This window comes from Pavona decussata, unplaced genomic scaffold (assembly GCF_977016875.1).
Source record: "Pavona decussata unplaced genomic scaffold, jaPavDecu1.1 SCAFFOLD_366, whole genome shotgun sequence".
Lineage (NCBI taxonomy): Eukaryota > Metazoa > Cnidaria > Anthozoa > Scleractinia > Agariciidae > Pavona > Pavona decussata.
The window spans coordinates 2,967,216-2,977,500 of record NW_028145742.1 but is presented as its reverse complement, the minus strand read 5'-3'; the positions used below and the strand labels follow the sequence as shown (position 1 = coordinate 2,977,500).

The 10,285-nt window shown below is 39.3% G+C and overlaps 1 protein-coding gene across 1 annotated transcript in view; it reads right to left on the bottom strand.

The window, feature by feature from the left end:
• LOC146452836 (uncharacterized) overlaps window positions 1-8,864 on the bottom strand; it is an 11,912-nt gene extending 3,048 nt beyond the window's left edge. Inside the window, exons 1-19 of the mRNA XM_085097630.1 lie at window positions 8,794-8,864; window positions 8,623-8,663; window positions 8,184-8,288; window positions 6,845-7,039; window positions 6,395-6,581; window positions 5,520-5,576; window positions 5,125-5,214; window positions 4,746-4,813; window positions 4,461-4,512; window positions 3,986-4,091; window positions 3,747-3,883; window positions 2,903-2,984; window positions 2,369-2,429; window positions 1,944-2,025; window positions 1,453-1,499; window positions 1,296-1,370; window positions 1,129-1,219; window positions 796-871; window positions 13-130 (exon numbers count right to left, since the gene is read on the bottom strand). Coding sequence (XP_084953756.1) covers window positions 13-130; window positions 796-871; window positions 1,129-1,219; window positions 1,296-1,370; window positions 1,453-1,499; window positions 1,944-2,025; window positions 2,369-2,429; window positions 2,903-2,984; window positions 3,747-3,883; window positions 3,986-4,091; window positions 4,461-4,512; window positions 4,746-4,813; window positions 5,125-5,214; window positions 5,520-5,576; window positions 6,395-6,581; window positions 6,845-6,999 — 1,484 coding nt within the window. The 5' untranslated portion in view covers window positions 7,000-7,039; window positions 8,184-8,288; window positions 8,623-8,663; window positions 8,794-8,864. The remainder of the gene's footprint in view (window positions 1-12; window positions 131-795; window positions 872-1,128; window positions 1,220-1,295; window positions 1,371-1,452; window positions 1,500-1,943; window positions 2,026-2,368; window positions 2,430-2,902; window positions 2,985-3,746; window positions 3,884-3,985; window positions 4,092-4,460; window positions 4,513-4,745; window positions 4,814-5,124; window positions 5,215-5,519; window positions 5,577-6,394; window positions 6,582-6,844; window positions 7,040-8,183; window positions 8,289-8,622; window positions 8,664-8,793) is intronic.
• Between the last annotated feature and the right edge of the window lie 1,421 nt (window positions 8,865-10,285).

The window sequence follows — 10,285 nt, the reverse complement described above, 5'->3', positions numbered from 1 at the left end:
GTGTAACCGCACCTTAGAATCAAGTAAGGCTCGTATTTGTCCTGGTAACCGCTGACCTCATAAGGCTCACTGGTGTGATACCACTTACTGTAGTTGGTAGAACTGTGCGATAATGGAGATTCTATCTGTCCTGTGGCGAGTCAAGTATTTAAGCGAAAAAAGCAGGTGAAAGATAGCTTAAGGGAGGAGTTCGGGACTGGTGGGGGAAAGTGCGGTTTGTTTGTTTTTTGCGACATCTTAAACAGCGATCCTGTGTAATATGGTTAATTGTGAAAATAATGATGACATTTATAAAAAAAATTGTTTCACGGACCGTCCAGATCACTAAAATCATTAGATGTTAAATCATCAGGGAAAAATCACATCATTAATTTAAATTGTTTATTGGGATCTTTTTAAAAACTTGATCAGATCCTGTTTATGAGTGACAACGTTCCTCTACTCACAGGAGCTTACATCAAGGCGATAATTTTAAAAGACGTTCCACTCTGTTCATGTCATGATGAGGAAAGACCAAGAAGCCGTATCCGGAATATAACCATATAAAAAGAGTGCAGAAAGTGCGCTGGTGAAGTCTCAGGGCTGCCTTTTTTCACCAACGTCACTTCGGACTGCCAACCGGCTCACTTTTCTCCTGGCTTTGCCGGCGGTCGGTTTTACCCTTAATATGTTGGTTTCTCCCATACATCTTTCGTGGGACTTTTGTCCTTTAATTTCGCTAAGACAACCATTAATAATCAAACGCCCTCCATAAGAAAAGAGTTTTACTAAGGTAGTTAAATGAACAAAGGATACTAAATGGCGCCAGGATCCTTTTCTTTTTCGCCATTCTGATTAACTCCTCTTTTGTCTCTGGAAAATCTCCGGTAAACTGAAAAAAAATCGAGGGAAGAAAACATTTAATGGCCACCCATTATCATATTAGGGAAACAAAGATCTCATCTGGCCAAATTTCTGTTTACCAAGAACAAAATGAGACCACGATTTACCCAAGGAGTCAAACACAAAACGACTTGTAAATGATCATGTGTCTGATTGCTTAAAGATAGAGTGAACTGAAATATAACGAAAACTGTGCATGAAGGATTTAATTGCCTAAAGTATTTCGGCGTTAAATTATGAACCAACCACATTTCTCGCGCCATCAAATGCTGGAACAACAAAGGCTAGCTTGTCATCTGTGCTGTTTTTTGTTCCATTGTAAAGGAGAATTTGACCTCTGAAAGCAAAGAAATGAAAATCAGTATCTTAAAGTACAAAGTTGCTTTCTCAGTTACAGTTTTCACACTACTTACCGTGCAATTATTTCTAAATTGGGGGAAGGAACGAAGTCTACATCAACCAAAAATACGTACTGCGTTTTGGCGTTTCTGAAATAGAAAAGGAAAAAGAAAATAAAACATCAGTATAGAGTGGCAAGCTGCAAATGTATCAGTCATAGCAAATGCTTACCTGATGGCAATGTTTCTAAGGCGGTTAATAGGATATTGAGGACCTATCTGTTGAGGACAAAAAATAAGGAGTTAGAAACAACGGAACGGAGCAATATAAAGCGAGAAAAGACTGGGAAAGAAAAATTCGCCTCCGGTTCTGCTCGGCCTTTTTTACCGAAAAGTCATGAAGACGAGTAACCAATTTCATTCTCAGGGGTTTCAGGTGATTCTAGGGCCTTCTTTGCGTTCTTTGCTAATTTAAACACAAAGACCATCCTGGGAATGACGTTTCCTAGTCTGTGAATAGAGAGCAAAGAATACCCCTCCCGCCCCTGAAGCGTGAAAGTAAAATGAGCTGGATGTTGTCTTTACAAGTGGTCAAACCATATCAAGAGCCTCTCCTTTTGGCGTCTTCTGGAGCAAGATGGGAGTCCTGGAAGAGGAGAGACCCTGAGAACGAGGTTGTCGCTCTATAAGAATTGTGCGGCATATTCTGCGCATGTCACATACCTTATTTCCATATATGACGATTACAGACACCGTGGAAAACTTCGCGAACATATGCGACGGTAATCCCAGTTGTACTTCTCTCCTTAAAAAGGAATCGTTTGAAAAGTAACCGATAATACATTCAATGATAGAAAATCTATTTACTTTATACATGCACTGAAAACAGCATCTTGACAAACTCTAAACTTTTCAGTGAAAATCAGGGATGTTGATAGAATGACAAGAACATTCTTGGGAAGGAGATAGTACATTGAAAGGACGAAAGTTTGCCTGCGGAGTTTAAATGGTGCAGGAGAATTTGGAAAAGTTAGTTTAAGTTTCCCCTGGAAGTTTGTGATTCAAAAAGATCCACCTCTCTGTAAAATCTTTCTGAGTTATCAGGACTCTTCTAGAGATTAAAAGCTAATACAAAACTAGCTTCTTACTTTTTTGTGTCAATATTATCGTCGTCTCCTAAAACAACGTAGATTACCACAGACAAAGGACCTAGAAAACAAAAGGTAAATGTTCACTATAATCTGAAAGAAAAACTGAGGAATGTCTCTAAGGGTAAGGTAGATATTTTGAATAGCAAATAAATATTGATTTCGGGTGTAAACACTTTTTTTTTTTTCATGTAACGTAGGAACCAAAACAACAACAACAACAACAATAACTGCAGAACCGGTCAACAAGCGTATCCTTTGATCGGACAGTGCGCAGTTTTCCACAGAAATCATACTTAGAAGGAAAATGCTGGTCAGCTTTAAAATATATCTTCTCGATTTTATAGATTTTATATCTAGTCCATCTGTTACTGATATCCCACATCAACTAACTTGCTTACTGGGATGTTAACACCTTTCCTTGCAACCATGAGTACCATGGTACTGTTCCGGCGAACACATAACTCATTTTGGGGCCGGTTTGTTTGTCTGTCTTGTTTAACGCGCATCTGTCTTTCGTTAAAGTAATCTTACCATTCCAAAATTTTAAACTCCTCTTCAGCATTGATAGTCTATTGAAAGTTAGCTGAGTCACTAAAGTGATTGCGTCAGAATCCTACAAATGAGAGGGAAAACATCAGTTTCTAATTAGATTATGAGCTCGAGATTTCTATCGCGTGATAGCTGATGAAGGCGCAGCCCGAATCAGCTATCACGCATAGAAATCGAGAGCGAATAATCTAATTGTTTTAGTATAAATCTACTAGTCGTTCAAAACTAAACAAGTAAATTATCTATATCCTCATGGCAGACACTCCGAAAACGCGGCGAAGCGGCCGCCATTTTGTTGAAAACCGCTACTCACTATCTATCACAGATAGTATAAATCTACTTGTGTTCTATCACGAATGCCGTTCTCTGATTGGCTACGCTACAGGCGATAGAAATCTCGAGCTCATAATCTAATTGTTAAATAGATAGCGAGTAGCGTAGCCAATCAGAGAACGGCATTCGTGATAGAACACAAGTAGATTTATACTAATAGAGAATATAGGTGGAGTTGTTCATTGATATTCAATCATGTCCCAAAACCCGTTTTCCCCTTTGATTACGGTTTGGAAGAAGTGTTCTGGGCTCAATCAGAAGTCCATAAGAAACATCAGTTCATTTAGTTAACCTTTACTGGAAGAAAACGCGTCTTCAGGGTAAAATTTTGGGAAGGTTCGAGGGCCTTTGTCTCGCGTGGGAATCGAAATAACTTTCGGATCGTTGATCGCCGACGGAAAATCATCGAGGGCGGAGGGAACTGTATTGAGTCTATACAGGGAGTTACTGATGCATGTACCCCGTGTTTTTGAGTGAACGTTTGAGTACTTACAGTCGGAGAAGAATCGGAATATAGGATTTCAGTGAGGAAGTCTCCAGACTTTTGGCGTGGTCTCCCGCTTGGTGCCTGGCACGGCACTAGTAACTGTTTTGGCTCAATTCGGCTCTGATTCTTGATCAGTTTGTAATCTGTGCGATTAAAATTAAGCAGATGTCGTAAACAATAACAACAACAGCAAGGACAACAAACAGAAGGTGCAGAAGTGAGGCGTTATTGTATGTGTTACTCACCATAGATAGGTTTCACGGCGAGATCGGTGAATGTGACGTAACCTTCATATCCAAAACAGCCCAGCATAACCATGATACTAGTGATTAGTTCACCTCGCGGAGAGATCTGAAAAATTAAACAGCGAATGTTCTCTTTTACCTTTTAGACATGGTAAAGTGCAGCTCTTAAGTCTCTCTTCAGCAAGACGTGTGAATGCACACCAGGAAAGAGTTAAATAATTCAACAAACAAACCTCGAAATACTAAGAAGGGGAATAGTAACACTCCTTCTTACTTCTTGCAACAGAATCTGGAGTTAAGCTCCGATTGACCTCCCTCACTGATTAATCCATTGTTCGGAGGACTTGTGTTATTTCTGATTGTACAATAAGATTCGGAAATTCTTCGGATGGTCTGGCGAACATTTGCCGAAAATGGTACATGTACTTGTTCCACAAACTGTTTTTTCAGCTTGTTTTTTTTTATTGGTACTTACATATTCCGCTTTCCTGCTCATTACTTTTCCAGACTCTGGTGAAAAGTCCAGCCTGAGGATTTTGAGGCGATAAAATGAAATAAGTATAAAATCAAAAAGGACCGGACTGACTGACCACTGCCAGTCTGCAGAGTATGGCAGGTCTCGACGAAATCTCGCGCGCGCAGAGGAATTTTCTGGCAACTCGCGCGTGTACTTGCCATGATGCTTTGCAGACTGAATGACCAGCTCACCAATGTAGCAAAGACGAAGAGGAATAGTTGGGATTTCGTGAAATAAACTTACTTGAGCAGTTTTCTTCTTCCGCTTGTTAGCACCACAAATATCCGAACTCCATAAAATGTTGCATTACTCTGTGTAACGAATAAAACTAATATATTATCGCACCTCGGCTTTACAAATCCTTAAGCTTGCTGAAAAGCACGCGTTCAGGTTTTAACGTAAAATATTAGTTGTGACAAAACATTTTACGTCATGATCTTAACCTAATTTTCCGGTTATCTATGGACCATATGCATTGCAGCAACAACTAAGTAAGTAAAAAAGCTAGACGTTCACCAGCCGACAATTTAACTCAGACGTTGCCGAAGTATTACTTAAACAAGTTATTTAACAATTATGTTTTCAGCCAATACAAAAACCAAAGCAAAAATGTTCTTCAGACCCTCAGCAAAGTGACAGTAGGCCGCGCCAACTTCCAGGAGGCTGTACTGATATAGAACTTGATTCCTTTAATAGGGATACTCTTGTTCAACTACAGAAACCAAAAAAGGAAAAGGAAACAGAGTAAGAAACAAGAATATTCCATGGCAATTTTTTTATGTTTCTGGAAATGACCATGACGAGGTCTGGAATAAAGTTCACCACAGTAACAGAAAATTAAATACAGTGAGACTTCACTGGTATAAAGTTGTGTAATATATTTACAAGAATAGATAAACAAAGAGAAAGAGATGTGGATAAGCGTACACTGCTAACACCTTAGCTAGTGACTGAGCTATCCAATGAAGCTGAGGAAGGTAATCACGTGACTTTTCACTACGTTGATAATGAGCTCACCGATAAATACTGGTATGTCTCCACAATCCTCTGCAATGAACATGCAACGCTGAAAACCTGCAACAGAAATTGTACCAGTGATGTAATGTTATCACAATTCAGTACATTACTTGCAGTGTAACAAGCATGTAATACATAGGACCTGCAAACCTTACTTTCATTTTTCGTAATCGTTTAAAAATTACAATAGTTTTTCGCTTGTAATCACGTGGCATTAACCTCAACATCACCACCTCCGCAACTTCCACTAACAACATCAACAATAAGGGTGTAAATTCGGATAACACTCGCAGAGATTGGAAGGGAGCCATTTACTACTGTTTTAAGACCCGGAGCGTTCCTCGCTAAACCTATCCAACACTATAGAAACCGCACTCTTAGAGTTTACTCGTGAAATTTGTGAGTATTTTACAGATCTGTTGTCTCCGCTGTACAATAATTGACGGGGACTAATGCAAATGCTTCTTTCTGATTGGTTTAAAACTGGTAGTGTCATCTTGTCCTCTAGAACCAATCGGAAACTAGTATTTACCCTTATCAGAGAAAACATCGAAAGATAGACCATAGCGTGCGCGTGTCTGTTTGTCAATTTAGTCCCAAGGCCTTATGTTCTTCTTTCGGACGAGCGCGAAGTGAGAGTAAGGTCCTGGGAACGAGTGGAGTTGTAGTCTCACGAACGGGCCTGAGCCTCATTATGAAAGCGAGGCTTCGTGCATGGTTCTTATTATGAAAATTAGTTTTCATTCATATGCGAACAAAAATAATTTTCGCATGAAAAGGTTTGCACTTAGCCATGGCCTATTAGTGGGAAATAGTCGAATGGCCAGGATATATCTTCTAGTATAGTATAAACAGTAAATTAAAGCTAGACTTACCTGCTTGTGTTTTTGTTTGGATCTTTGTTTCATTTCAGTGACGTCCCATTTGACATGTGACATCCACCACCCGCGAAGCGACAAAGAACCGCTTTCCATGACGTGCGGGCTCAGTAAGTTGGGTGTTTCTATTTGTAGTCTTTTCTTTTGCTTAACTGCGATAGTTCCAGTAGGTTGGCCTTGATTACTGAAATAGGAGGTCAATGTTTAAGACACGAAAAAGTAGTCTACTTCATATGGATGGCATAATCTAGGCACGCAATATACGCAAATGGTACAGTCATCATTTTAAAGAAACTTGCTAAACAGATGGCCAATTATTTTAAATCGAGCTCATTACTCGATAAGCCGGCAGTACATATTGCTACATGGGACTTCATCAGCGATAGGCAAAAATAATAAATAATTGCAAAACAGATATGAAGAAACAAACAAAGCTTCTGGACTGACCTTTCAAAAGAGACTAAGTCGTTTTCTTCAAATAGTTGGTGTAGCAAGTTGACAGAGTACAACATGATCATGGTGGCCAATGTCCATCGCCATTTTATCAGCGCTCGTGTGGGTCCAATATATCTGCCTGTATACACAAGGCAGTGGAAAGGCATTCTAGTCCTGGGTCAATGAGAAAGATTTGGACCCCATCATCTGTGGGTGGCATCAACAAAGGACAATATGTCAACAGAATATATTAAATAATCAAATAGATGCAGAAAAGATAGGCTTTTTTTCAACGCAATCTTTTTCTCCGCGATGCGCATGGGTCGCGTTTCACAGAGCAGGAACAATAGCTAGAGTGAAATTCCTATGCCATGTAGGTTAGCTGTTTAAAAATTAATTTTTATCCTTAATTGAATAATTAACAGTTGAAATCACAATTACCGTTTCCGAAGTAAGCGTTTTTTGAGCTAATAATAGATCGATCCATAAAAGGCAATTTTAGTGAATAACCAAACTTTTTCGACACCTTACAGGGCGACGATCAGAAAAAATAACGTGCCAAAGAGTTAAAGAAATATTGACAATTTTAGTAAAATATTCTAAGGACATGTTTTGAGGTGCTATCTTAGGGCGTTTTCCAGTTGTCAGAACTGGGCGCACAGACAGGTAGTAAGGTAAGGTAAACTAAGTTTATTTTGCCAGGGTGGCCTATTCAGCAACGAGGCTGATATCCAGAGGGGCCCTGGACTAAAAATATAATAATTAAAAATAGAAGACATCGTAATAATTTAAAAATACAGAATAGAATTTAAAAGTACAAGACATAAATTTAAAGATACAAGCAATAATTTAAAAGTATAAAATATAAACAAGCATGCAATAATTTGCAAGAACCTAGAGTCTATAAAATTTCAAAATTGTAGGTATCAATTGAAGCTTTGAAAGACGAAAGTGACTCGGCGTTTTGAATACTACGGGGTATAAGAGGTTAAAAAGAGCTGAGCCCGAATATCTAAAACTTCGTTTTGCAAGGCTAAGTTTGGGTTTGGGCAGGTGTAAATCTGTTCTTCTGCCAGTATCATAACTATGCACATTATAATTTCTAGTGAAATAGTCACCGTTTCTAGCTCAACGTTCACAAACGGAATGTACCAATTTGTCCTTCACATTTCTTCAAAATAGCGCGTACCAGTTTCGGAGACGATATTTTTTAAAGACTTAGAAGCACCGCCCCTTCAAAATGACTCATTCTAAGGAAGCACTCTAAGTACAATATTCTAATGCTCTTTAGTTTAATAATAATAAAAAAGGCTCCATCTCTCTCGTGTGTGTATTTGGGCCAATGAACTACCTGTTGCTCATACGACGACTACGGGCTGAAGGCGCAAACATTTCATAATCGGAGGACCAAACAAACTTTCGTACTGTGAGGTTTCCATGGCTATGTAAACGATTCCTGTCACAAAACAAGAAGAGAAAAATAGTTTGAAACGTTTTGAAATGGTCTGGGGCCAAATTAACGAAGCCCTTCAATAATACCCACAATTCCTTGATTCGCTCTGACGAACGCTAACGGTCCAGCGAAATCTCAGCACTCGAATCTCTTTCCAATTTATCTTTAGTTATCAACTCCGTTGATAAACCAAACATTCGTTTATACTCTTCACCAACGCAACACCGCAGGTTCTTTAGAAACCAACACCCTTATCCCTTCAATTAGTTTAGATGCATTCAAACTATGGGTAGATAGTAGAAGAGTATTTTAGAAGTTCCTGTACATTAACACTCACCTGTTTTTGTCACATGTTGTGTCTTGTGGTTCTCCTTTATTCTACAAGAAAGAACAACTAATATTCAGTTACACAACGTTCAGCAAGGAAACTTAGACGAGACAATACAATATAGGCGGTGATAATGCAAACCAACCGAGTCAATCACTTGTTATATATGTTTGTTTTTACCTCATCCGCAAGATGCTAACAATTATAAACGTTCCCTTCAAAGATAAAACCTCTACTTGCCTTGCGGTAGGTGAAATGCGTGTATATAATCCAGTAGGTTAAGAAGGAAGCGAATCTTGTTCGCCAAGTCTGTTTGTCATCATGAAAGCACGTCCTCTGAGAGACGTAATGAATTACGTTTTATTCACGCCCTTCATTGCTGGTTCGATACATTTGACCGTTCAGGTGAATATGGTAACATTCGTCACCATGTAATCACATAATTTATTCTTAGTTATCTTGTTGGAATTGTCAAATATTTAACTTCAGATAAGATAGGAGGCCGGTGAATTTGGGAGTTCGTAAACTTTACTTTTTGTTTTCTATAATCATGTTAGTTACATCTTAAAGAAATTAGTCGCGATCATGTACTCAGTGTAAGGGTACTTGAAAGTTCTGTGTGTTGAATAGCCAATCAGATCGTAGAACACCGAGTGATGATGTAAGGTGACTGAAAACGAGTGACCTGGAAATAGTGCGGATCGCTTGAAGACTAAAGGGTCATTAGGTTTGAAGGGATGAATATTAAAGGACAAAATACTGCACATACTGCCTTGTACCACATAACGTTTAAAGCTTAAACCAAACCGTTGCAAAACGTGTGCGGCAAAGCTATTCCAAATAGGCAGCAAGTCGCTAAGCTTATGAAATACGAAGGTAGGTAGGTAAAGTCGCACTACGAGGCTATGAAGTGGCCCACACGGCCGGAACTGAACCCAGTTTCTGTAGAAAGAAACAACTAGGAATATTGCTACCGTACTTCCCCCTTGGATGGGATGCTAGTCCATCGCAGGGTTACCCCCAGCAGTATACTGCCGGTATCCATTTATGCACCTGTGTAAATAGAGACAATGTGGAGCAAAGTTTCTTGGCTATGCTACAAGGTAACAACGCGGCAATGAAGAGACCAACCTGGCCTTGAACCACAGACCATCAGATCGAAAGTCCAGCGCGCTAACCACTACACCACCACGTCCCACAAATTTTAAATTACCTTGAGGTGTTATTGTAAATCATTCTAAATTACCTCAGGTGTTTGTTTGTTATTACTATCTTATCGTTTTTATTTCTATCAATAGTAGACACCTATTCAGTTTTTATATGATATCGTCGCTAAATACAAACACTAGACCCCATCTTCCCTCCTGAAGAATCAAGTCCTCTTAGCCTAGTCGGTACAATTGCCTCCGTCAGTGAGAATTAATTTTTCCAGTGGTGCCGTTTTTCTTGGTGGAAAATTTAAACGTTGATATCATCCATGATGTCAACAAACGAAAATTATGAGTCATGCTTCACTGGAACGCAATTTGTGCTGCTAAAATCGCTCTGTGAAGTGACCTCTCCTTGTATTACTTCAAATGTTACGCCAACTTTACCCAGCACCTGCAGACAACAATCTGATTCACTCGCTACGCCTGACTTGGCAACTGTGCGAAAACACCTGCCCACAGAC